The sequence below is a fragment of the Saccharomyces kudriavzevii genome (assembly GCF_947243775.1).
Source record: "Saccharomyces kudriavzevii IFO 1802 strain IFO1802 genome assembly, chromosome: 3".
NCBI lineage: Eukaryota > Fungi > Ascomycota > Saccharomycetes > Saccharomycetales > Saccharomycetaceae > Saccharomyces > Saccharomyces kudriavzevii.
Window position 1 is genome coordinate 112,936 of NC_079274.1, and position 24,299 is coordinate 137,234.

At 38.8% G+C, this 24,299-nt stretch overlaps 15 protein-coding genes and 1 non-coding gene across 16 annotated transcripts; 8 read left to right on the plus strand and 8 right to left on the minus strand.

Annotated features, from left to right (window-relative positions):
* Window positions 1-169: 169 nt before the first annotated feature.
* SGF29 (Sgf29p) lies at window positions 170-952 on the minus strand (the record flags this gene model as incomplete). The annotated part of the gene is made up of 1 exon (XM_056231726.1): window positions 170-952. The coding sequence occupies one exon, from the start codon at window positions 950-952 to the stop codon at window positions 170-172; it is 783 nt and encodes a 260-aa protein (XP_056086340.1).
* A 264-nt stretch (window positions 953-1,216) lies between these two features.
* Window positions 1,217-2,146, minus strand: ILV6 (acetolactate synthase regulatory subunit; the record flags this gene model as incomplete). Its single annotated transcript, XM_056231737.1, has 1 exon — window positions 1,217-2,146. The coding sequence occupies one exon, from the start codon at window positions 2,144-2,146 to the stop codon at window positions 1,217-1,219; it is 930 nt and encodes a 309-aa protein (XP_056086341.1).
* Window positions 2,147-2,301: 155 nt separating this feature from the next.
* STP22 (ubiquitin-binding ESCRT-I subunit protein STP22) lies at window positions 2,302-3,459 on the minus strand (the record flags this gene model as incomplete). Its single annotated transcript, XM_056231748.1, has 1 exon — window positions 2,302-3,459. The coding sequence occupies one exon, from the start codon at window positions 3,457-3,459 to the stop codon at window positions 2,302-2,304; it is 1,158 nt and encodes a 385-aa protein (XP_056086342.1).
* A 164-nt stretch (window positions 3,460-3,623) lies between these two features.
* VMA9 (H(+)-transporting V0 sector ATPase subunit e) lies at window positions 3,624-4,007 on the plus strand (the record flags this gene model as incomplete). Its single annotated transcript, XM_056231759.1, has 3 exons — window positions 3,624-3,634; window positions 3,714-3,794; window positions 3,878-4,007. 3 exons carry the CDS (start codon window positions 3,624-3,626, stop codon window positions 4,005-4,007), a joined length of 222 nt encoding a protein of 73 aa, XP_056086343.1.
* A 573-nt stretch (window positions 4,008-4,580) lies between these two features.
* LDB16 (Ldb16p) lies at window positions 4,581-5,363 on the plus strand (the record flags this gene model as incomplete). Its single annotated transcript, XM_056231770.1, has 1 exon — window positions 4,581-5,363. One exon carries the CDS (start codon window positions 4,581-4,583, stop codon window positions 5,361-5,363), a length of 783 nt encoding a protein of 260 aa, XP_056086344.1.
* A 303-nt stretch (window positions 5,364-5,666) lies between these two features.
* On the plus strand, window positions 5,667-7,232 carry PGS1 (CDP-diacylglycerol--glycerol-3-phosphate 3-phosphatidyltransferase; the record flags this gene model as incomplete). Its single annotated transcript, XM_056231781.1, has 1 exon — window positions 5,667-7,232. One exon carries the CDS (start codon window positions 5,667-5,669, stop codon window positions 7,230-7,232), a length of 1,566 nt encoding a protein of 521 aa, XP_056086345.1.
* A 158-nt stretch (window positions 7,233-7,390) lies between these two features.
* On the minus strand, window positions 7,391-8,257 carry SKDI03G0630 (uncharacterized protein; the record flags this gene model as incomplete). Its single annotated transcript, XM_056231792.1, has 2 exons — window positions 7,391-8,140; window positions 8,216-8,257. 2 exons carry the CDS (start codon window positions 8,255-8,257, stop codon window positions 7,391-7,393), a joined length of 792 nt encoding a protein of 263 aa, XP_056086346.1.
* Window positions 8,258-8,500: 243 nt separating this feature from the next.
* On the plus strand, window positions 8,501-9,067 carry RER1 (protein retrieval receptor; the record flags this gene model as incomplete). The annotated part of the gene is made up of 1 exon (XM_056231803.1): window positions 8,501-9,067. One exon carries the CDS (start codon window positions 8,501-8,503, stop codon window positions 9,065-9,067), a length of 567 nt encoding a protein of 188 aa, XP_056086347.1.
* A 741-nt stretch (window positions 9,068-9,808) lies between these two features.
* Window positions 9,809-10,324, plus strand: SKDI03G0650 (uncharacterized protein; the record flags this gene model as incomplete). The annotated part of the gene is made up of 1 exon (XM_056231814.1): window positions 9,809-10,324. One exon carries the CDS (start codon window positions 9,809-9,811, stop codon window positions 10,322-10,324), a length of 516 nt encoding a protein of 171 aa, XP_056086348.1.
* Window positions 10,325-10,513: 189 nt separating this feature from the next.
* SKDI03G0660 (uncharacterized protein) lies at window positions 10,514-10,765 on the plus strand (the record flags this gene model as incomplete). Its single annotated transcript, XM_056231826.1, has 1 exon — window positions 10,514-10,765. The coding sequence occupies one exon, from the start codon at window positions 10,514-10,516 to the stop codon at window positions 10,763-10,765; it is 252 nt and encodes an 83-aa protein (XP_056086349.1).
* A 5,454-nt stretch (window positions 10,766-16,219) lies between these two features.
* CDC10 (septin CDC10) lies at window positions 16,220-17,188 on the minus strand (the record flags this gene model as incomplete). Its single annotated transcript, XM_056231837.1, has 1 exon — window positions 16,220-17,188. One exon carries the CDS (start codon window positions 17,186-17,188, stop codon window positions 16,220-16,222), a length of 969 nt encoding a protein of 322 aa, XP_056086350.1.
* A 271-nt stretch (window positions 17,189-17,459) lies between these two features.
* MRPL32 (mitochondrial 54S ribosomal protein bL32m) lies at window positions 17,460-18,011 on the plus strand (the record flags this gene model as incomplete). Its single annotated transcript, XM_056231848.1, has 1 exon — window positions 17,460-18,011. The coding sequence occupies one exon, from the start codon at window positions 17,460-17,462 to the stop codon at window positions 18,009-18,011; it is 552 nt and encodes a 183-aa protein (XP_056086351.1).
* A 401-nt stretch (window positions 18,012-18,412) lies between these two features.
* YCP4 (flavodoxin-like fold family protein) lies at window positions 18,413-19,156 on the minus strand (the record flags this gene model as incomplete). The annotated part of the gene is made up of 1 exon (XM_056231859.1): window positions 18,413-19,156. One exon carries the CDS (start codon window positions 19,154-19,156, stop codon window positions 18,413-18,415), a length of 744 nt encoding a protein of 247 aa, XP_056086352.1.
* Window positions 19,157-19,797: 641 nt separating this feature from the next.
* On the minus strand, window positions 19,798-21,180 carry CIT2 (citrate (Si)-synthase CIT2; the record flags this gene model as incomplete). The annotated part of the gene is made up of 1 exon (XM_056231870.1): window positions 19,798-21,180. One exon carries the CDS (start codon window positions 21,178-21,180, stop codon window positions 19,798-19,800), a length of 1,383 nt encoding a protein of 460 aa, XP_056086353.1.
* A 1,237-nt stretch (window positions 21,181-22,417) lies between these two features.
* Window positions 22,418-22,489, minus strand: Skdi_3.trna3P. The gene has a single exon. It is a non-coding gene; the product is annotated as a tRNA-Pro (tRNA).
* Window positions 22,490-23,628: 1,139 nt separating this feature from the next.
* Window positions 23,629-24,264, plus strand: SKDI03G0705 (DUF4668 domain-containing protein; the record flags this gene model as incomplete). Its single annotated transcript, XM_056231881.1, has 1 exon — window positions 23,629-24,264. One exon carries the CDS (start codon window positions 23,629-23,631, stop codon window positions 24,262-24,264), a length of 636 nt encoding a protein of 211 aa, XP_056086354.1.
* Window positions 24,265-24,299: the final 35 nt, after the last annotated feature.

Here is a 24,299-nt window from a genome sequence, read left to right on the forward strand (position 1 = left end):
AAATCTTCCATAATAATTGATCTCCTCCAAATTTTCATTCATTTTTTTTTTTTCATTTTTTTTCAGTTACGATGTGAAAACATCACTTTTAACGAGAACGGCGATCATAATAAAGATTGAGTTAAAAGAGAAGAGCTCCATAATACAAGTTCTGCGTTTGCGACCGCTTCTACTTTTTGGCAGGATTAGCAGAGACCATTGGTGACGGCAGCACTAGACGACGGGTTACTTCTGTCTCCTTATCCACTTCTTCCTCGCCATCAAATCGAAGCCTGCAAGTGCCGTCTCTCTTGGTTCCAATGACGATTGCGGGATAAAAAGTAGTGGTTTCAGGGTACCTTGCCAGGACTTTAGTGCCTGGCGGGTAGTTTTTAGTGGGGAAACCTGGTGGAATCAGCAGTAGTTCTTTCCAGTTGCATTTGAACACCTTGCCTGAATTGCCCAGTTCATCTGGTTCAGGGTCTCTGACCTCAAACCTTGTTCCATCGGCCATTATCTTTAGCACTTCACACTGGATCCATTCGCCATCAGCATTGCCCCTTCTGGGTTTATAGGCAACCTCTGAGCCCACCAGAATGGGAGCATTCGGGTTGTACTCGCTAGCCCAGTACGATCTGCCCACTTTCCCGACGGTCTTCTTGCCCTGTGAGGATGTTGGTGTGGCAGCCTCTTCTACGTCTTCTAGATCCTCCGCATTTTCCTCATGCTTTTCCTCGTGCGGCTGATTCAGCATCAAAGACAGATTGGAACGCACGTTGTCAAGGATACGGTGCACTCTGTTGACGTTTTCCATGTGTTCCTGGAAGGTGGTGAGATGCAATTGCACCTGATCCTCCGACATGTCAAAGAAGTTCGCTTTTTTGGACTGCAAATCATCATCGAAGGGAATGACCTCGTTGGCATTGTAAATGTCTTGCAAGGATGACACCACAACATCCCAATAGCCGTCCATAATAAGAGAGATGACCGTCTGCTTTGCTATGAAAAACTCCCCATTTCTGAGAAGACCACCAAGGTGCTGTCTTAGCCTTTTTAGTATTTGGGCAAGAAAATCGAAAAGGAAAGCAAAAAACCAAAAAAAAAAAAAAAAGTGGTAACGCGTCACCTCGTACAAACGTACAAGTATAGGAATTTATGAGAGGAAAGCTCATCGTTTATATAGATACGTTATATAGATCAATAGAGGCCGGGAAAAGGGCTGGCTGCTGGGCAGAGATTAACCAGGGGGCAATTGGGAGATGTCGACGATTTCGTTGATTTTTTCGTCTTCATCAGCGGCCTCCTCGGTGCTTGTCTTCAAGGGAGTTCTTGGCAATGCCATCATGCCGCTTCTGGCACACTCTAGCACACCGAATGGCTCGACCAACTTCAAGAAGGCGGAAATACGGGTGGGCTTGGCGGACAATTCCACGATACAGCTGGTTTCGCTGATGTCGACGACACGACCCCCGAAGTTGTTGGTCAAGTTAGTGATGTCGTTCAAATGCTCGTGCTTCAACCTTAGCACCTCACTGGCAGGCAAGTTGGCAGGGTGGAACTGCTTTTCTCTGATTTCCGCGACCAATTCGTTGGAATCGGCGCCGCCAGCGCTTGTGGAAGTGTGATGGTGCAATAGTAGATCCTCGAAGTATTCTGTACCTAACAGCGAGACTCTGGCCATGACCAATTCTCTCTTGATGATCTCGGAGTTGGTGTAGTCCAGGACGGCGTAGACGGGGACTAGGTCCTCGATCTGTCTGCGTGCTTGCTCGATGACGCCGTCTTGTCCTTGCAAGACGATGGTCATTCTGCTTAGGTCCTTGACCTCGGTGTTGCACACGACCAATGAGTCGATGTTGAAGCCTCTGGCAGCCAGGGTCCCGGAGATCCTGGACAGGACACCGGGCTCATTTTGCACCAAACAATTCAAGACGTGCTGTTTTCTTGGTTGACGGGAAGGCGCTGGGGTCTCGTAGATGATCGAGGACACGGCACTGTTGGCACTCCAGGAAGGGGTCTCCAGGATGGGCAGGGGAGGCCTTTTTGCGTGTCTGTGCATCTGCTTGTAAGCCAAAGCGGAGGTCGACGAGGAACTGCAACGCACCATGGTGGCGCACGAAGAAGCAGCCACTCTGCGGTGGCCACTTTGCAACAACGATCTCAGCATTAGAATATGGGGATCTGTGGGCTCAGATGTTTCTGGGAAGTTCCGTATGTAGAAAATATGTATGCGATATATACTATTCCCTGTTGTTCGTTTGGTAGAAGTAAGAAAATATTTTTTGTTTTCGATGACATTTCGGCGATGCGAAAGAAAGTGAGTCACGCTAACGGTGAAGTGATTCGTTGGATGTGCCATCGCACAAGGAACTGCTGGCGTGCCAGTTCACGTCCCTGCTTGACAAAAGTGTCGAGGGGAACTGTGCCACGGTGCAGCATCCTGGACAGGCACTCGATGGTGTCCGTGAGGGCGTAGTCCTTGGCGACGAGTTTGTACAACTGATTGAGTCCCTCCGTTTGTGCGACGGCTATGGAGCTCATGTCCTCGCCATCGAGTGGCGACGCTGAGCTGAACTGTTGGACGTTGGCCCTTTCCGCGGTCAGGACGTCTATCTGTGCATTTAGCGAGCGCATGGTCTGCGCGATGGCCTGCTCGACGGCCTGTAGATGGTTCCTGTCAATGGCAATCATTTCGTGGAATCTGGCAATCGAGTCTTGCATGATGGTCTGCCTCGTCAGTATCTTGTCCGCCACATAGTCAACGTCCTCCCTGTACAGCTCGTTGACCACTAATTGTAAGTTGTGTAGCATTTCGTGATGGTTGGTGGAAGAGCTGTCCGTGTTGTCAATGTCCATAAGGTCGACCGTGTTGGATGGCGGCTGCGGTGGTGGAGGCGGAGGCAATGGCGGTTGTACGTGCGGACTGTTGGGCTTTGGTGGCAGTGGGGGGGTCGTGCGTTCCAGTGAGGGCTGTACGTTGGGTTTTGGCGGTAGACTGGGCACCCGATCTTGCGACGGTTCACTCAAAAGACTAGTAAACTCTTGTACGATCATTGTGAGGTTCATCGTGGCAGGATCCCAGCGGCCAAGTATGGGCAGTGCGACCCAGCCATTAGAGTCGATGTACGCTTGAATGGGCAAGGAACTACTGATGGTGTTCATGTCGAAGTTTTCCAAGTCTATACTAATAAAGGGAGGTTTTACCGGGTACAAATTGGGCACCCACATGATCACGGGCACGCAGTTTGGAGACGAAGCGTTCCCGCCACTGCCTATGGTACCATAGAGGGACAACAGTAGTTGCGGAGTGCCGTCAGGGTGTGTAAACACTCTTGTTCTTGGTCGCAAACAATGAAATCGATCTAGTAGCGCCAATGAATCGTGGAAGGTTCTTCTTCCGTCTTCATAGATGGGCTGGATGACCTTAAACAGCCAATTGACCACTCCCTCGGGAACAGAGATCTTGCCGTTCGGAGACATCTTGCTGCTTACTTCCTCCCTTTTCTTGGTCATCATGATATCAAAGGCTCACAAAATTTTGCCGTTTTTATTTTCGCTCTGTAAAAAAGACTGCTGCAATTTTTGACCTTTTATCTATACTTTAAGAAACAAAAGGACCAACGAACGATAAAGAACAAAGAGCAATGAGTAGTTTGTATGTGTGCTAATCTGTCCCCCTCGCTTACCTTTTCCCCCCCGCATCCTCTACTAACTAGTCTGCGTGTCCAATTTAGTTATACTGTTGTTGGTGTATTCATAGTGGTGAGTGCCATGTCCGTGTTGTTTTGGATAATGGCTCCAAAGAACAATCAAACGTATGTGCAATTTTTTTCCACAGAGAATCGCCGTATTACCGGTTCCTTTTTCTTTCCTACTAACAAGAAGTTTTTTCGCACAGTGTTTGGAGGAGTACAGTGATTTTAACATTGGCCATGATGTTTTTGATGTGGGCCATCACGTTTCTATGCCAGCTCCATCCCTTGGTGGCTCCACGCCGGTCAGACCTGAGACCTGAGTTTGCAGAATGAATCGTCCAGTAGATCCAGCCAAGTGACGTTTTTTGAGTATAAGAAAAGATAAGCAAGTAAGTATATAAAAATAAATACAAATAGAAATATAGTGGCATCTAAACAACTCAGAGATTATTTTTTGAAAACAATGAGTACATAACGATAGATAACCACACGATCTTTGAAACGAGACGCCGTCTACGGTTGTATCAAAATGTGTAAACGGGCCATTTCAAAGCTTGATCTTCTCCATAATTAGAACCCATGACCCGTGGAAGCGTTTAAAAGGGGAAATGAGGCAGAAACAGGAGTGTTATATTTGCAGTGCGCAGGGCACTCGTGTGCACATACACTTATGTGGTCCACCGTGCCGCCGCTGTGCATGCTTGTTGCATTGTGTTTACTGCCAAAGGAAGGAGTGGAATGGTTATAATACAGGTAGCCTCTCTTTTTCTGTTCTTTTTTTATAGCGAAAAATCTCAGAAGAAAAAAAACAAGAGCTGCCGGGTGAGCAACGACTAAAAGAAGCTGCTATTTAGGGCTTCATCGGTGATCATAGGAGGAGACAGCTGGTTATAAGTGACCACGAGGATGTTTATAGTGGACTGGAGCGTGCATTTATGCACAAGAGTGATGGCGCCCCTTTTCCGTGCCCTTGTGGAATTGCCTTTGTCGATTTTTGTATGGAATGGGTTCCAGCTTGTGGCATTGCCCATCAACATTCCATTGAAGTTATTTCTGGGTACGTCTCTGAGTCGTTTGGTCGCGCATACTAGTACTGTTGACTTCTATGTGGTCTTGACATTGTTGCAGTACTTTGCTGTGCTTTGTGCTTTCGGCAGTATTATAGGGCTTATCTTCGGATTCGTGTTGGGTGTGTTCCACTCTATCTGCGGGGTGCCCAGCGTATATATCAGTCTGGAATGGAAACCTTGGTTTGTACCGGTACGTACAGTGTTTGAACGTATCTCCACTACCATTGTCAACGTCATGCAAGGACAAAATATTGCTCCAATACCGATGTCCAAGTCCAGGCCGATGCCAAAGCCCATGCACACGGCAAACCTTAATAAGAAACCATTCAAAGACGAAGTGGGCGTTGATGATACGACTATAACACACGACAATATCGGTTATATGACTCCTTGCCAAACCCCTGCTAACGAAAAAATTCAGCATTATAATAATGATTCATTCAACACGACCACTACAGACGATGAACCCACTGATATTTGGGATAGGTCCGACACCTACCAAAACTCTTTTGCAACCAGTGAGACTTTGATGTCTCTTTCTAACAGAGCCAAACTTCGAAAAAATATTAGTGATGTGGACATCGTTAATATCAAGATTTTAAGAAGGAATTCAAGGTGAAACTGTAATTGTTTTTACCCATGCACTAGTTAAAAATAAATCAAATATCCCAGTAATTATTAAATACGTTCCATATTATGATCTTTCAGCATATTTTTTTTTTTATCCCCTTCCTTTTTCCTGCCTCTTAACCTGTATGTTAAGAAGGAAACATTAAATAAAAAGTAATAGCATAACCACCGACTGAAGAGATCCACTCCCGACTTCCTCCAAAGAGAAACTCTTACAAGAAGGGTACAAATAGTATCTCATACATTTGCCCGTCTAAAACTGCCAATAGCATATCCAGGATAGCATATATCCATGACGGCTTGTTTGCTCCAACTTACTCGTCATAATTACAGATTATTATCCCGAACTTTTTCGAAAGCCCTCACTATACAAAGGCAGATGTCCGTTGCAAGCCCCTCTCCAATTAGTAGCTATTTAAGTACAATTAACAAGTCTTTACAACAGAATTTACAGACATGCTTTCATTTTCAAGCAAACGAAATCGACATCATCGAATCTCCATCGCATTTTTACGACCTCTTAAAGTCGAAAATACTTAGTTCGCAGAACAGGATCTTCATTGCATCCTTGTATTTGGGCAAAAGTGAGACTGAATTGGTGGATTGTATAGCTCAGGCATTGTCCAAGAACCCCAATTTGAAAGTCTCCTTTTTGTTAGATGGTCTTCGTGGGACAAGGGAATTGCCTTCCACTTGTTCTGCTACTTTGCTATCGTCTTTAGTCGCCAAATATGGATCTGAAAGGGTAGACTGCCGACTATACAAGACTCCTGCTTATCATGGTTGGAAAAAAGTCCTGGTTCCCAGAAGATTCAATGAAGGTTTAGGCTTACAACATATGAAGATTTATGGATTTGATAATGAGGTCATTCTTTCAGGCGCCAACCTTTCAAACGACTATTTTACTAACAGACAGGACAGATATTATCTCTTCAAATCCACGAAATTTTCCAGTTATTATTTCAAATTACATCAACTCATAAGTTCCTTCAGTTATCAGATCGCAATGCCGAAAGTCGACACCAATGTTGATATTATTTGGCCTGATTCGAACCCCACAGTTGAACCAATGAAAAATAGAAGGAAGTTCCTGAGGGAAGCATCTCAGTTACTTGACAAGTTTTTACAGGGCTCTAATCAAAATTTTCCAATCACTTCAACCGGCCAATTTACCACTATAGTTTACCCAATTTCGCAATTCACCCCACTTTTCTCTAAATATAATGACAAATCGACAGAAAAATCAACGATATTGTCATTGCTATCGAATATAACAAATAGTGCCATATCTTGGACATTCACCGCAGGATACTTCAATATTCTTCCAGAAATAAAGGCTAAACTTCTAGCGACACCAGTTGCAGAGGCAAATGTGATAACGGCATCTCCCTTCGCAAACGGATTTTACCAATCAAAAGGTGTCTCATCAAACTTACCTGGTGCCTACTTATACTTATCCAAGAAATTTTTACAAGATGTCTTTAAATACAAAAAAGAAAATGCCATTACATTAAGAGAATGGCAAAGGGGCGTAGTAAATAAACCTAATGGTTGGTCATATCACGCGAAGGGTGTTTGGCTTTCTTCTCGTGATAAAAGCGACGATGATAGTTGGAAACCCTTCATCACAGTAGTAGGGTCTTCCAATTACACAAGAAGAGCGTATTCATTAGACTTAGAATCGAATGCTCTCATTATTACCAAAGATGAAGAGCTGAAAAATAAAATGAAGGCTGAATTGGATAATCTATTACAATACACGAAGCCTGTTACCTTGAAAGATTTTCAGTCGGACCCAGAAAGGCACGTTGGCGCTGGTGTTAAGATAGCCACTTCTGTTCTCGGCAAAAAACTTTAATTCTACTCTATCATTACTTTGTTGCCTGTATGTATATATATATATATATATATGTATGTATCTATGTGAAAAAACGAAAGAGTAATAAAATGCATTGCGTAAAACTTTTTTCTGAGGGTGTACCATCGTAACGCCATGGAGAAAATGATCTAGCCGTATTATAGTTTCCCTTTTGGTAACCGTGGTTTCCTTCCTACGTAAACATATTGGACTTGGCAAAGTATAATCAATAAAGTGACAAATTGTATCAATTTTACCCAAAAAGGCGTTGAATTGAAGGGAATTTCATAAAATAGAGCGCTAGTCGGTATTATCAATCTACCTAGAAAATCGATAAATTCCGCAAAAAATGATATCAGAACAAACTTTGAGGACAGCCCCACTGTTGAGCACCCCATCCAATTAATACTCATTTGAGGAACGTACTTGAAACTTTTAACCAAATTTGCCATCACCCATAGATAATTTATGTGGTCCAGATAAAAAACACCGAATTTACCTGAATTCTTCAGCGGTAAATTGTAGATAGAACATCCATATGTTAGTATGCCTAAAATAAGGAAGGCACTTAAAAACAGGGTAGAAGTAATTGAAATGCCCTGGTAAATATGTTTAGTTGGTCTATAATAGTACAGTTGCTTCAGAATCATTAAGCAGCAAACAAAAACACAAAAATCCTTCAAAATGAGGAACCTGGATATAGGTATGCTATTGACATCATTCAATGAATAAAAAAGTGGGAACCTTTTGGATAGCTGCTCTCTTACAAGAGGTGAATAACGATAGTGTAAAGCACAATACAAATACAGACCATTACCGACAAAATCTAGTAGATACAAGTCATATGACAAACCATAGATGGATCGATGGAGTTTGTTATAGCGCTTTTGGTAGAGTATGGCAATGATCTGTGTACGTAGTGGAGTTCTTCCCTTAGTTAGTCAAATCTTTCAGGCGTGTTTTATCCTTTCAAATATGCATACTGATAAGAAACTTGCCAGACCCTGCAGAATAACAACAAGCATATGAATGATTAAATACGATGCCTTTGCAGAGTTTTCACGCCTTTTTAATGGAAAATCCTCTTTCTTCTGTGACGTTAAAATCATGGGCTTTTCGTCCTATAGAAAAAAAAATCTTGTGAAAAACACGCCTTTAAACAAGAACACGAATAATACGTAAAGTAAGTAATATTTTGGAAGAAGTGATTTTCAACATAAGTTTAATACTCACAACACGGGCACATAACACCAAAAAAGGAAGAAAAGATGGATTACGATAGCTCTGATACGGTGAACGATGGTTCTAGCAACTCCTTAGTTGCTAAGATGAACACAGCTAAACTATTATATCAACACTATTTAGACAAAGTCACTCCTCACGCTAAGTGGAGATGGACTGTGTTGGGTGGTTTGTTGTGTCTATTTATGTTGCGTATTACAATGGCTGAAGGTTGGTATGTGATTTGTTATGGTCTCGGTTTATTTCTGTTAAATCAATTTTTAGCATTTTTGACACCAAAATTCGATATGTCCTTACAACAAGATGAAGAAAACAATGAACTGGAAGCTGGAGAAAAATCAGAAGAATTCCGCCCATTCATCAGAAGACTGCCAGAATTCAAATTTTGGTACAACAGCATCAGAGCTACTGTCATTTCCCTAGTACTGTCATTATTTTCAATCTTCGATATTCCAGTATTTTGGCCAATACTATTAATGTACTTTATCTTATTATTCTTTTTAACTATGAGAAGACAAATTCAGCACATGATGAAATATAGATATATACCTTTGGATATTGGTAAGAAGAAATATTCACATCCTTCTAACTGATATTTTTGGACTTCACATACTTATTCAACGAACACATTCGTACTTTCAATTTTATGTAGATCAAGTCACCTGATCATTCACAATATTATTATTCTCATTTTCCACCGCCTTCTTATTTGAAAACACATACGCAAATATGAATAACGTAGAATTGCCCAAAGAAGCTCATTTTTCTGATCATTCACAAGTAAAATATTATAGACGGGTTAATTAGAATCTTCATCTATCAGTTTTTCGAAAACCTTCGGGTTCAGCTATTTTATATGAGGTTAGCAGCTTCTAGACTTTGCTCGATAAACAGTGAGAAATGGGGTGTGTCAAGAAATAGAGGGTGCAAAAGGAAAACAGGTTTCTTATGAAAAGTTGGGAATTCATCACACGTTGATAACCGATAGCGTTCATATATAAGTGGAGGCATGCTCTATGCTATCAAAAGTCTTCTGAAAAATTCAAAGAATTTTAAGAATTTTAACTCTGAACAAATTAGATAAAGCGCTTGATAGACACTAAAAGGCAATGAAAATCATATCAATTGCAAAAAACTCCGGTGAAAATGATGATAAAGTTATCACTTTAGTACCCCAAAGTAGGGATGATCTTTTTTCAATTTATCAAATAATAGACAAAGAGGATGAAGTCGTATTTAAGAAGTTATTCACAAATATAAAAGATGAAATAAATAGAAAAACGATTACCGATTAGGTTACTGTAAGATTGAGAATTCTTTCTTATCAATTTGATATGAAGGAAGAATATTTGCGTTACAAGGGCATTACTGTCACCGATGATACGAGTAGTACAAGCACGAATGTCCCTTTGGGTAAATTTCTCAGCTTTAGCATTACCTATGGACATCAAATTACAACCTTCATGCGCCACTTCAATAAATATGCCAAGAAACTTTCAAAAGAAGCCGTAGAGTCCCAAACGGAATCAGACACTGCTGCGGTGGTGCTACAAGAAGGAACCTCCCACGTTTGCTTATTGACACCTTCCTCGACAATCTTAAGGCAGAGAATCGAAATTTCGATGCCAAAAAAGAAAGACGAAATTGATGTTGATAAATTTAATCGGAAAACTGAAGTATTCTATAGAGCAACTTATGATGCAGTGGTTAAAAACTTCAATTTTACTGAGCCGAGAATGATCATATTGTGCTCGCCTGGTTTTTACGCAAGAGCACTAATGAAAAAAATCCTAAGGTATGCAGAGAAAGAACAAATAATTCAGTTTTACAGAATCAAGAAGTGTTTATAATTGCTCATTGTTCTACAGGGTATTTACAAGGGATCCTTGAGGTTTTGAGAGATCCCGAATATCCCAAGCCATTACAAAAAAAGAAGTTCCTGAAAGAAATACAAATCATGGAAGAGTTCTTTGAGCTTTTGAATAAAGACGATAAATAAGGCTTGGTACGGTGAAAAAGAAATCGATAAGGCCGCGCAAATGAACCCAATACCTACGCTACCTATTACAGATAGGGTGTTGAAAAGTGACGATATAAAAAAGCGTGAAAGATTCCTTGACTTGATAGAGAAAATTGAGCAGAATACCGGAGAAGTATTTGTTTTAAGTATTTTACAAAGTTATGGCGAAGAGCTTGAGATACTAGCGGGTTCAGCTTGTATTCTCAAATATCCAATTCCAAACCTTGACGAAATTCTCGAAGATGACGGAAATATGCAAGATTCTAACTGAAGGGTACGTAAAATACACTTATGAGCTTTCTTTTCAATCTTGGGACTAACAAAATAAAGAAGCAAAAGTTTGCTATTTTGTTTGACATCTCAAGTCAGCAAAGCTTTTGCCACTACTGTATTCTACATTTTACTCATTTCTGACCGCCTGGATATCATATACAAATTAATAGATATGTATTCGTCAATTCTTAAGCATCTCTGCTAGCTGATTTTAGAAGCGCAAAAACTCGTACTCCGCCTTTCCCATTTCGACTATAATTGAAAGAGGGTTGATTAATGTAAATCACATGATCGAATTCTTTTAAAAGTATTTAATACTTTTTAAAAACATAAAAATAAACAAACATTTTCTTATTATTTAAATAAAATTAAAGAAGGTATTCGCCTTCCGAAACGAAAATAGGTTTTGAAATTTCTTACCGTAAAAAATAGAGAGATCTACTATTAAATACAAAAAAATTATTATTTCTTATAACGAAAAACTAAAACTCGCAAGTTTCTAGATGAGCTTCTCTTTTTATTCTGCGTATGAAAACAGATAAAGGTTATCAATGAAAAGGAAATGATGCTACAAGGCTTCTTAACATTCTCATCACTCGCCAATGAATTTTCCCTGAGGTTCGACTACTAAAATGTTTGACCTGTGCGAAAAGAGTCCATATTTTTACGCACAGTTTTCATTAAGGAAATGAATATTGTGTGGTATAGTATATTTATCGTATCAAGTACTCGATTGCGGTTCAACCAGAAACAATAAGAAAATTGAAGTGAAATAGACAGTTTAGCCCTTATGTAACTGCAAAAAGGTTCATGTACGTCCTTGCAAGCCGTGTTTGGTATGCTATTTTTTTCATCCTTACCACTACACGGCCAACTCTAATTAAGAAAGTGATGTAGAACATATACGAAGAGATCGCGTATGAGGCTATGTATGTACAAATGAAACATCTAGTGATTCACCCCAGCAGGCTTTCAACCCATTCTTTCTGCTGGAACAAGTAGGTTTATCATTCATTATTCACTTAAGTTACCATAGTTGCATTCTGGAACATTTGAGTGGCACATGACAAACACCTTGCATTTATTTTGGAGCGAAGAATGCTAAACTGATGCTTGATTAGTGGGTGCAACTTAAGCTAGAATGCTATTAGTTGGGCGTCCACTTAGAATCTATGTATAGAGGATATGAATCGTTACATTGAACTTATTGTAAGTTCCTGGCCATATAATTATATTGAACGTATTTAGCATGTTCAATCGGCGAGCGTTTTACATACTAGTTATCAACATTTTCTGCATTCTTGTCAACTACCAATGAAGTAAGAACCAAACGACAATAACATTTGTACTGATAACATTCACTACTCTTGTACCAGTTTATTTTGGACAAAAAATCAGCTTTGGAAATATTTCTTGACCGTTGCTCTGATTGCATATTACTGCTGAATTTTTACACAATTCTGTCAAATAAAAAAACGGACGGCATAATAAGACAAAGCCAACTGGTTTTCTTTATCACTCATAGCTACATAAAAAACGAACATGGTCAACAAGAGGCAATAATACTACCCTATACAAATTCAACAGTTTCACCACCACCATTAATAAAATCTGAATGTTCATATTTTCATGTCGCCGTGTAATAATAATAAAGAATAATATTTGTTAGATCTCTAGAATACACTTTTTATTACGGTATTATTTTTATTTATTTATATATAATGATAAGGTAATCAGTAATATAGTTACTATTTTAGTCTAATATTCCTTCATATACTCAAGTGTAAGTTAAGTATTGTCCAGTAAAATTCCGTGGCAATTGTTGGGATTTCATTTTTGATAAAGTTAGTAATATTATGTATATAAAATATACTATAAGTTCTCGCCATGGAATTAGGGATCCACGAAAGGGAATCGACAATTTTACATAATCTTATTCTATTTCTTACCCCATTTTATGGCGTTAATCCTCTAGTTATATGAATGAATGAATTAATCGGTTATATTAGTAAATGATGGATAATTGATGGATAGTTGATTATTGTTTCAACATTAACCGTTTTGTAGTGTAACATTTTTGAATGGCATATGATTGAATAGCCAAGAAAGGTTTTGTAACCAGAAAGTTCGTATTTCAGAAATGGTTTATTCATTAGCCATATCAAGATCCATCTATGGCCCAATAAAAATTGTAAAGTCGTTGATTTTCCCTCTAATACAGTGTTACTAGTATTAGAATTATGGCCTGTACTCAAGATTTCTTTATTTTCAGCCTTAATCAACCACCATTTGTAAAAAGAGTAGTTCCATACTTTCAAACATTCTTATGGCCGAATTATCGCTAAATTGCAAAATCTTGCAATCTTAGTACGGCTTAAATATGAAGGTATTTCATGAGAGGCAACGAGGTCTTGAGCATCATAGTGCTTTCCACCATCAGGTAATTAAAGACGCTATAGTTGCAGAACTAACAAACGAGTTTTTTTTGCTCGAGGCGAGAGAATCACGCATATTTTAAGACTCTAAGATATTAGTATCACAACATTGTGTACGGTCTTAGAGCACTCTATGAAAATGTGCCGATTTATTTACTGCTGCATGGTCAGCAGTTAGTCCATTTTAAAAAATTCTCATAGAGCAGTCATCTGAAAAAGCGGCGGGGCATTCGCAAACGGCAGCACACCATTTACGCCTTCGTTCGGTTGGGTAATTAAATGTGCAAACCATTGAGAATTTGCGAAAGTCGTCTAAGGGCAAGAGAGCATAGAAATATCAATGTAGTACTAATAATAATAATTAAACTTGAATGTAGCAAAAGCTTTTTGTTTTGGATATGCATTGATGGTGATTGCAGAAAGTAAAGCATATACATTGTTGCATTTCTTAATATTTTAACTGTAGTGATAGACTAATTTATAGGATTTCCGAAGGCTGGGGGAGGGTGGGTGGAAGAACTGCATATTACAGTTTCCTGATGAATGCTTTTCTTTAACTGACCGCGTGGCAGGTTTTTTAGTTAACGACCTATGTATTCAACCACAAGATCTTTTTCCAATTCTTCGTTTTAACGAATGCCTCACTAATTCGTTGCCTTTCCTGCACAAAAGACTGAATTTGAGCAATCAGTAATCTCGCTGCCTGATCCGCATATTGAAATATCTCTGTATACCTTTTTGGCTATCGAATTGTGTTCAATCAGCACCTCTAACTTGTAAGCTTTAATTAGCCCCCATATTTCATGCTAGTGTCTCAGGCGCACTGCCTATTAGGCTATTCCCTGAATTTGTTCGGGTTTTTGATATCCCCCCCCTTACTTTCCTTGTCATTATTAGTTATTAGCCTATTTTAGTAACTCAACCTCCTTTAATATCCTTCATTCTTCAAAAAAAGTGCTTCCTAGAGCGTCGGCTTGTCGGTGAATTGTCTTTTCTATCATCTGCCTGTTCGGACAAACTTTTTTGTAAGCAATTTTATTCAAATAATAGGTGCTGTTTTTTCTGGTTTATGTACGTTTCCTCCTTTCCTTTTCTGTCAATTTTATAAAAATCATCGGTCTCTTGGCATCTTAGAATCTTTATTATCTCAGAATGATTATTTTTTTGTTGCTATTTTAACTGCTCATGTACTCGTGTCTTGCTCTTCGCATAAGATCTGGTTATTTATTGTTTAAATGGCAGAATGTAATTGCTTCTAAGTGTTCCTATTGCGATCTCGCCAGCTGTTCCCTCACAAAGCAGATGCTCTTTGTTATATAATACTCTAAAAGAAGTTCCTATTTCCTACGCGAACTTTTTGCTGCTATTTTGTTTGGAGTGATATGTTCTACTTTAACCGCTTTCCTAAATTGTTCAATTTCTTGTATTTTTGCCAGTATCATCGAAATCCCGTCGAAACACTAACCTGAGAAGAACATAAGTTTACCTCGTTGGTGAAGTTCTTAGAAAAGAAACGGTAGCTTGATACAACTCAACATTTTTTTCTTTTTTGTCACGTCCACTATATATATGGATTGGTCACGACTGTTTTAATAACTTGATGGCTTTGAATTTATGTTCCATCATGAAGTTTAATGTTATGTTATTGCTGCAGTGGTTACAATGTTATGCAAATATCTGTTGTTTAATATGGATAGAAGCGTGTTCATTCATCCTCGACCATCTTTTTCTAAACTATTAATCCCAATAAGATTTTTCACATGGCTATTGATAATGTGGCGCGTCGCTGCATTTGCTTTCACTGACACGAAAGTCAGAATAAATCCCCTCTAAAATTCAAACAATTTAGTGTCTGAAAAATAACAGAAGGTTGGATTTTGAACATTCTGTCTAACATTATGGCATTGGAGCAGTATTTCTTACTCTAACTTAAAGAGTTTTTTTTACATGTTTTGGTATGCACAATGAATTTGTCCTGGAAGTCAAAAAGAGAAAGAAATGTTTTTTTTCCTACTGATTTTTTTGCACCAAATAATTCATCCTCAAACAAAAAGTTGCTCGTGTTAGGGCTACTTCTATTGACGTAGTTCAACTAACAAAAAAAGTTTAGGTTTCCAATCTGGAAAAAACTATCATAGTGGTTAATATGAACAGTATTTCGAATATAGCTTTTCTAAATCCAATTATTTCAGCCCAAAAAACGCTATGATGGATGAGGGCAATCGAGGATGAAAATCAGTTGTTCAAGCGGTAATTTACTATACTAAATACAATATTTTGACGCGCAAACATATCATAGGAAATTAATCACTTAATTATGTTGTAAAATACAGTTGACTTGATGCAAATCTGACTGCAGTAACTAATTGAAACGTTTGAATTGCGTCAGTCGTACCTCAGAAAAAAATAAACTCCAAGAGAAAACTCGCACTACAAACCAGCTCTTTTCCTTTATACGCTAAGTGTATTTGGGTAACGTGTAAGAACACCAGAATGACGGCTTCAGATTAGCGGATGCTTAATGACTCATGCAAATTCCCGTGTTAATATCTGTGGAAAGCTAGTACTCTTTTTGCTTCGTGAAGGTGTGCTGTCCTATTTTGATAATTATTTAATACACCTGATAACACTGCGATTTTTTTCACTGTCTACCTCATTAATTCAATCTTAAATCTATTACGTGGTAGTCTTGAAGTTTGTTTGAAGATTATAAATGATGATTTTCAAGATGATGTTCACCTTTAACATTAAAAATTCAGGCTAGGAGAGCCACATGCGCTTTTATTTATCAAAATTAATAGTCCATGATTGCACACCAAAGAAGAGTCGAAAACTCCTGTCTATCTATACGATAATGCAGGGATCTAAAGTTCCACGACAGAAACGCTCCCGGGTATTATCAAGTGTAGATGGAGAGAAGCAAATAAGAGACATTTTTTCATATAAAATAATTTGAAGATTCTTAACATAGATATAATTTAATCAGATATATAGTTATTAGTATCATTTTGATAGATTCAACGTTGAATGGCGTTGCTAGACATGTGGGCTGAGGAACGACTATTCGCATTTTCCTTCAAAGCTATTAATTGTCTTGATCTGAATCCTTCGTAGTGAATGTAAGAGGTTGTTTCGATTAAATCCTGGAGATGGGTCCGGATCAAAAATTCTCTCAAATATACAAAATCACATTGATTGATGTCTTCAACATTAATAGCACTCCAACGAGTTTTTCTTCCCCTAAAAGTTTCACCATTTATCTCAATTTCATTTTCAGAACCAACCACAGCAAAGGGGATTATAGATCTGACACTTCTATTGAGTTCCAACTCTTCATCAGTAAGCTCTTCCGAATCATAAGGGTAAATCTTAAAATTGTACTTTTCGAACTCATTTTGGATAAGCTCTCTAAACTCTGCCCTTTCATCTAAAGTTAATGTATCCGACTTACCAATAACAGGTATCACATTTGCTATTTCCGTCAGTCTTTTTAAAGCTTCAACATCAAGGCGACTCAACTCCTTTCCATTCGGTTGGACGAAATAAAGAATAGCATGGACTCGTGTATCAACAATAAATCTTTCACGTTGTGCTGTCAATTCTTTACGTAAGTATTGAGAATGTTGCTCTTTGATGTATTTCACGATAGGTTCCCAGGCCTTAGAGTTGTCGATAAAGTCACCAAATCCAGGTGTATCTATAACGTTAATATTCAAGCGAACACGATCCTCTATTAGAGTGTGAGTAGAAATTTTCATTTCGGTGGTTTTTGAAACAGGTAAAGCGGAGATATCGTTGCCAGTAGCGGAATCAATCAAATGAGAGGCAAATAATGTATTTATCAAAGTACTTTTACCCAAGCCGGATTGACCTACTACCATTATATTGAATTGGAAACCTTTCTTCAACAAACGATGTTCGATCTGATTAGTTATAGTATCAAAACCAACATAGGAAGCAGGCTGTAATGAGCTCAAGGAATCCATCATTAAAGTTTATAGAGTACTTAAGTGTGAAAGAACCGTTGAGATTGAACCTTTTCCCTACTCCTTTAGATGAGAAACGGTGGACATTATTTACTAATATTTACATACTTTATTTGGCGATCCTGATCTATTTGTGGTCTCGAGAAAAATTGATCGTATGATACGATGATTTTTCAAGCACTGGGGAAGCGAATCCTAATAAGGTACAGTATTCCGGTATATGTCCTTAGTTTGGAGATAAAAGAGCTTAGTGACTGGCAATAACCAAACAATGAACTCTTTGATCTTTGGTAAGCACTTGGCAGTCCAAAAAATTATTTCTGCTAATTTAATTGGGTGGTTAACACCATTGGTAAACCCTTCACTTGTGGCTCCAGGCCAAAAACAGCTAGGATATATGCATGAATGGTTGAAAAAAAGGCTACTAGGAGATCATGAAGGTGCTAAAGAAAAGGATTTTTTCTCTAATAATGGTATATTACTGGCAGTTCCTAAAAAAAAGGTATCTCATCAAAAGAAGAGACAAAAGCTTTATGGCCCAGGCAAGAAGCAATTGAAGATGATTCACCATTTGAATAAATGTCCATCATGTGGCCACTATAAGAGAGCTAACACGCTCTGCATGTATTGTGTTGGGCAAATACGTCATATATGGAAGGCACATACCGCTAAGGAAGAAATAAATCCAAAACAGGAGAAAGAACTCTCAGAATTGGACCAAAGGGTCTTATACCCTGGTAAAAGAGATACTAAATATACCAAGGACTTGAAAGATAAAGATAAATACTTAGAACGCCGTATTCGAACTTTAAAGAAGGAGTAGACCCTCTTTGCTTGTGAAACGGTTTACTTATTCAATAAACTAAAGCCTGTATATATGAATTCAACTCCAAACTGTATATTTATTGTTCAAGATAGCATTTGATAACACAAGCAAGAAGTAATGGAGAACAGAAAATCTAACAATTTTCTCCTCTGACTGAACCAAATACACCCTTCTGGAATTAGAAGATCTTGCAAGAAAAAAAATTGTAGTGTAAGATTAAAAAACAATATTATTAGTACAAGGACTTACACAAATATACTTTTAATATAAAAAATTTGAGATAAAAGAAAAAACACGCTTTTCTTCTTACTCATTTTTTAATGTCCTATATTGATACATCTGCTTCAGATAGAATTATAGTTGGTGATAGTTGAATACTGAATCTGAATTGTCGTTTCTTACATAACAGTACAACAAGACAATAACCCCTTATCTTCCTTTTTTTCTGCAGTTGTAGTGGCAGCAGCAGGCTTGGTTTGTCTTTTGGCGCCAGATGCCGCAGCCTTCACTTCAGCGGAAGGCTTAGCTTCTTTCGTAGGGAAAAGTTTTTTTGTAGTTTCGTAAAATGTTCTACCTTGAATTTCAGCAATTCTTAATTCTAAAGGAGAAGCAGTTCTTGAACCGTCAGGACCAGCGAGAGTACCAGCACCCCATGGAGAGCCACCGTGAACTTCTTCCAAGCTGGCCAGTTCAGCGAAGGAATTTTTGTAACCCAATGGTAAGAAGATGATACCATGATGAGCTAAATAAGATAAACAGGCTTTAACGGTACTTTCTTGACCACCACCGTAACTGGACGTACTCACAAATATACCAGCAGCTTTACCACTTAAAGAACCCTTTGCCCATAACCCACCGGTTTTATCCCAAAAGGCAGACCACTGAGCTGGTAAATTACCAAATCTGGTTGGAACACCAAACAAAAAGGCATCGTATTCAAGCAATGTTTTTTCAGTAGCAACAGGTATGTCTTCAGGTTTTTGAGGAGCATTCATTTCAGCGAGGACTTCATCAGGCAAAGTTTCCTCGACCCTGTATACATCGGCCTTACCACCGGCTGTTTCTACACCTTTCTTGACAGCTTGCGCCAAAATATCTATGTGTCCATAGGTGGAGTAAGTAATTATTGCAATCTTTACCATGTTTATTTATTGTCTGCCAATTGTGTTTGTATCGTTAGCTATTTATCCTTTTACCGATATTGACCCCTCTTTCAGTTTTTTTTGTTTTCCTTTATAATAGAATATTATAAGGACAAATAAAAATAATCGTGAAAACAAAGAAAGGTGTAGAATTATATAATTCTAATTAAGTTCAAAGTTGTGCAAAATCTATAAATCGGAGCAAACACATCAATTGCAATGTTTAAGCTTGAAATCTTTGGCAGTATTTATCATTTATACTGAGTTCTAAGAAGGGGAAACGCCTTCTTCCCCCGCAGCCGAGATTTGCCTACCCGGCTGACTCTTAGTAATTTATTACTAAAAAGGTCATAGCGGACTTATCTATAATGAAAGCGCAAAGTATTGGGTGCGTACCATTTATCACGTGAGGGCTTTCATGATTCTCCAACCAGACTAACGAATTGCACCTTAGCAATTAAATGTGAGGAACAAGATGGCAATGGAAAAAAAAAAGTTCATGTGGTTACCATTTTTTAGTTATAAATATCATAGTGTATGGTTAAAAGAATATATTATCGTATTAAATATGTGCTAAATAATGAATGGTCATGAGGAAAGAAAAATATGCAGGGGGGGAGGATGAGTGAGCTATAGTCTTCCTATAGTTTGCTTTCAATGTTCTTGACCAATTCCTTGTATTTCTCAGTAGAATAGGACTTAGGTCTTTCAATAGAGGCACCAATGGCTCTGTCAGTAATTAACTGGGCAAGAATACCAAATGCCCTTGACACACCGAATAAAACGGTGTAGAAAGAAGATTCTTTTAGACCGTAATATTGTAATAAGACACCAGAGTGCGCATCTACGTTTGGCCATGGATTCTTAGTCTTACCGTGTTCGGTTAGTACGCCTGGAGCTACCTCATATATTGACGAGACTAACTTGAATAATTCATAATCCGGGAAATGGTCCATAGCAAACTTACGCTGAGCCATATAACGGGGGTCTGTTTTCCTAAGCACAGCATGTCCATAGCCTGGAATGACTCTCCCTGAATTTAGAGTATCCCATAGATATTTTTCAATAGTTTCTCTAGAGTAGTCATCATCTACTTCTTCCTTGAGTGCAAATAACCATTCTAGCACTTCTTGATTGGCACGTCCATGCAATGGACCGGCCAACCCATTCAAACCTGACGCAAGGGACAAATAAGGAGATGACAACGCAGAACCCACAAGATGAGATGCATGGGCAGATACATTACCGCCCTCGTGATCTGAGTGGATCGTCAGATAAAGCCTCATTAGGTCTACGAAATCTTCATCCTTTGAACCTATTAGGTTGACCAAATTCTTCGCATAGTCTGCCTCTGGATTCACTTCACCCATTTTACCATTTTTGAAAACGTTACGATAAATTTTGGCTGCAATAACTGGTAGTTTCCCCAGCAAATCTAATGAGTCTTCAAAAGTGTAGCTCCAATAGTCTTGCTTGGAAATGCCTTGAGCATAGGCCTTGGCAAACTTGGATTCGCTTTCAAGAGCTGTTACCGCTATAGAAAATTGAGCCATTGGGTGTAAATCCTTTGGTAAATTATCTAAAAGTTGAACGACATGACTAGGTAGTTCCGACCGGGACATTAAATCAGCTGATAAATTTTCGACTTGCGCCTGACTAGGAACCTCACCAGTTAACAATAACCAAAATAGAGCTTCTGGCAGTGGTTGTGAGCTTCCCTTTGCCTTTGGCAAGTCCTTTTGAATATCAGCAATTGTACGACCCCTGAAACGGATACCTTCCTCTGGGTCCAAAACGGAACCTTCCCATACACTTCCCGGAATGCCTCTCATACCACCATATACTTGCTCTAATAAAACATCGCTAATTTTTGTCTTTCCATGCTCTTTGACGAATTGCCTTACGTCTTGGGCATGAACGGGGTAGATTTCGCTAAATCTCTCCTTCAGTGTCTTCTCTTGATGTGAATGCGTTTGTAGATAAGATGCAACATTTCTGTTTGAATTTAGATAAGGAACAGTCATTTTTCACTTCTTCACTATTAGTAAAACGAAAAGACTTGAGGGGGTGCTATAATATGTGCTGATGCTAGTTTTTTGTAACCTTAAAAAAGACTTGGAACGAAATCCCATACCCAAAAACTGTAGTTTTGATAGTCTTATATACGCAAAATGCCAAAAAGAATAGATCTTCTTAAGAGCATGACTACCCTTTGATTAACGCCACAAATATCATACGAATGTAGCGTTCAAACGGTAATTCCTGTTACCATTGTTATTGTTTTTTCGCTGTGCCTCCCATTGCTGACGCCCTGATGGGACGCTCAGCTGCAAAAAAAGGTCACACTTTTTTTGTATAAGCAAAAATGAGACGTGACCTGTCCGCCCTTAGGCGATGACTGTCGGATAAATTCGGTCAAATGTGCGCGGCATTGGTTTGCGCTCCTTTGTTATACCGCCAAGCTTCGATTGAATGACCCAACAGCGGATTTGTTCAACGAACCACTCTGGGGAAGGTCATGCTGCATGGACAGTTCTTGCAGCGGTTCCGCCGAAGCTATTTGTCCGAAGCTCCTAGAGTAAAGTTCCGACGGTATGGTATACAGATGGGCGTCTATACGGTGCTTGTGTACAGAATATGAATAGAAGCTATATAGGCCCGACTGTAAATAGAGAAAAATTGCCTGAGATGTTTCCAGTAACGGGCCATCTTCTTCACGAAAATGACATATTTTTCTTGTTTTCAACGTAGACAGCAAATAGCTTCCTTTCTGGGATACCGAGAAACATGCATCATCCCCGTTTATTCTTGGAGGCAAGGCAAAGTCATACATAGATAGCCGGAGTTCTCTGTTTTCGCCATTCGCCTCGCCAAATAAATTCCATTAATCCGGAGCGTTTTTCTCTATTAGTCGCAAGGAAGAACAGTCATGCAAGCCAACGTTCCCTAAATTTTCAAATAACTTTTACAGTTTGCTCATATGGTTTTCATTGCTCTTCAGCAACGAATTTCTAATTCCGGTTACCTATAATCATTGTAATTATCTTTATCAGAGGCGCCTGAATAGCGCCAAAATAAATTATCTGTTTTTAGAATCTGCTTCTGAATATGGTGCTCGAGCCGTAGATGGCGCTCAACTTGCCCTTGAGAGGTTCATTCCTTTGCGTGCCATTTTGTGAAGATCAAGGAAAAAGACGTAATTACCTTCAGTTTTCTTCGAAGAATAAAGTACCACCTACAAGAAAAAAAAGTCTATTAAATGGGGCGAGCCGGGACTCGAACCCGGGACCTCCCGCACCCTAAGCGAGAATCATACCTCTAGACCACACGCCCTTCTTTAGCAAATGCGAAAAGAATGATGGTTAAGCCTCTGGATTCTACCATTGACATACCGCTGATGAACGATGATAGAAATATCCATCAATTACCAGTACGACAGATTGATACGTTCATTTATATAGCTAGAAGATTATCACATACGGTGTTAAGAAGATGATGCAAACTGTCAGACCAGTGAAATAAGATTCAGAACAGTCATTGAATTTAGTGGAAGCTAAAGCGCAAGGATTGATAATGCAATAGGATCAATGAACGACGACGTATAAAATGAAGGAAGATATAAGAATAAGATTATGTAAAAGTGTCGATTCCGTTTTATGGATTCCAAAATTCATGGAGAGAACTTCTAGTATATTTTATATACATGATATTATTAACTTATCAGTGCTTTAACAATTTTCACAGAATTTTACCCGTCAACACATGTGCAATCGGCCTACGTTTTATATACCACTCTTGTACAGTATATGGAAGATCTGCTTTTATGCTTGATTGACACTACAAATTATCAACATGATTTTTTCTTCCCTGTGCTTTCAATGTGGACAAGAACCGCACATAAAAAAATACATGGACGCTTGAAACGGGAACTGAAATTCCATCATGAATGAATTTGTTCTCTTTGCCATCAAGCGAAAGATTAGCTTGCTGTGGTCAAGAATTGTTAATCACTATTTATTTACCTCTTTCCTCGCGTGCAGTACGACCAGACCAAGAAAAGCCGCCGCCACATGGGAGCAAACCAAAATAGATTTCCGGATGGTCGTTTAGATTGGAAGTAACCCTGCGTTAAATAAACCTACCTACATTACTGGGTTGTTGCTGAGCTGTTGCTGGGCTGTTGCTGGCAATGAGCAACCTATAGTTACTCTTCAAATGGAACGCGAAACAGGCACGAAACAGGTACGAACTTAAGCGAAGTCATCACTACTGACGTGGATGTGAGAATCAGAAAGTTGATTTCCATTTCTGGATAAGTTAGATGAGGTGACCGGAACAATTCTAATCCAACAAATAGTAAATGTATAAATGAGGGAAACGTTGATGGAAGTGAGAATAGCACAAACCAAATGATTCTCCAACTTCTCCTTTGATTAAGAAAGAGTGCTATAACTTCAAAATTCCGTACTGGTATGATTCAGGATATTAAAGAAGATAACAGTAGTGTTCTTAACGCTTCTAGTGAGGATGTTCCTCAGTCGACAGCCTGTAAAGCTTTGCACAGAGTAATGCAAACAGTCATACTTTTACAATGGGTTCAGAATACGTTGGTGCCAAACTTAGGATTTTTAGGTAAAAAGCACCCCCTATTTGCAAAGTACTACAAGTTTGTTATTATCTCACAATTGGTTTATTTGGTGATTATACTCGCTTGTGTTTTCTTGCTGAATTTGAAATCCAAAAAAAATGCTGCACAACCTGTTAAAAAATGGTCGCTGCAAAGATGCTCGAAGTTAAACTGTTCTCGTTGTGATGCAAGAAGAGCACATCCAAAATGGTTCAAGTTCAAATATTGGCTCTTATTTTTGTTCATCTACTTTTTTATGGTTTTTTTCGTAATGTGCATTCAGGTTTTTTTTGCAGAAGATCAAACAATCAGCTTACCAAGACTCTTAAACTTATTCGGCTTACAAAGTAGGGCAATTTTCGCCACTTTTCTCATGACATACTGTATAAAACAGTATAATTTTCACAGCAGTGTTCTAGAGACAAGAGGTGACTGTGTTGACGATGAAAAAAGACTTTTAATGGAGGAGGACATAGTTTAGCCCCATAGCGACTTTTTTATAGCGTACATATTTAT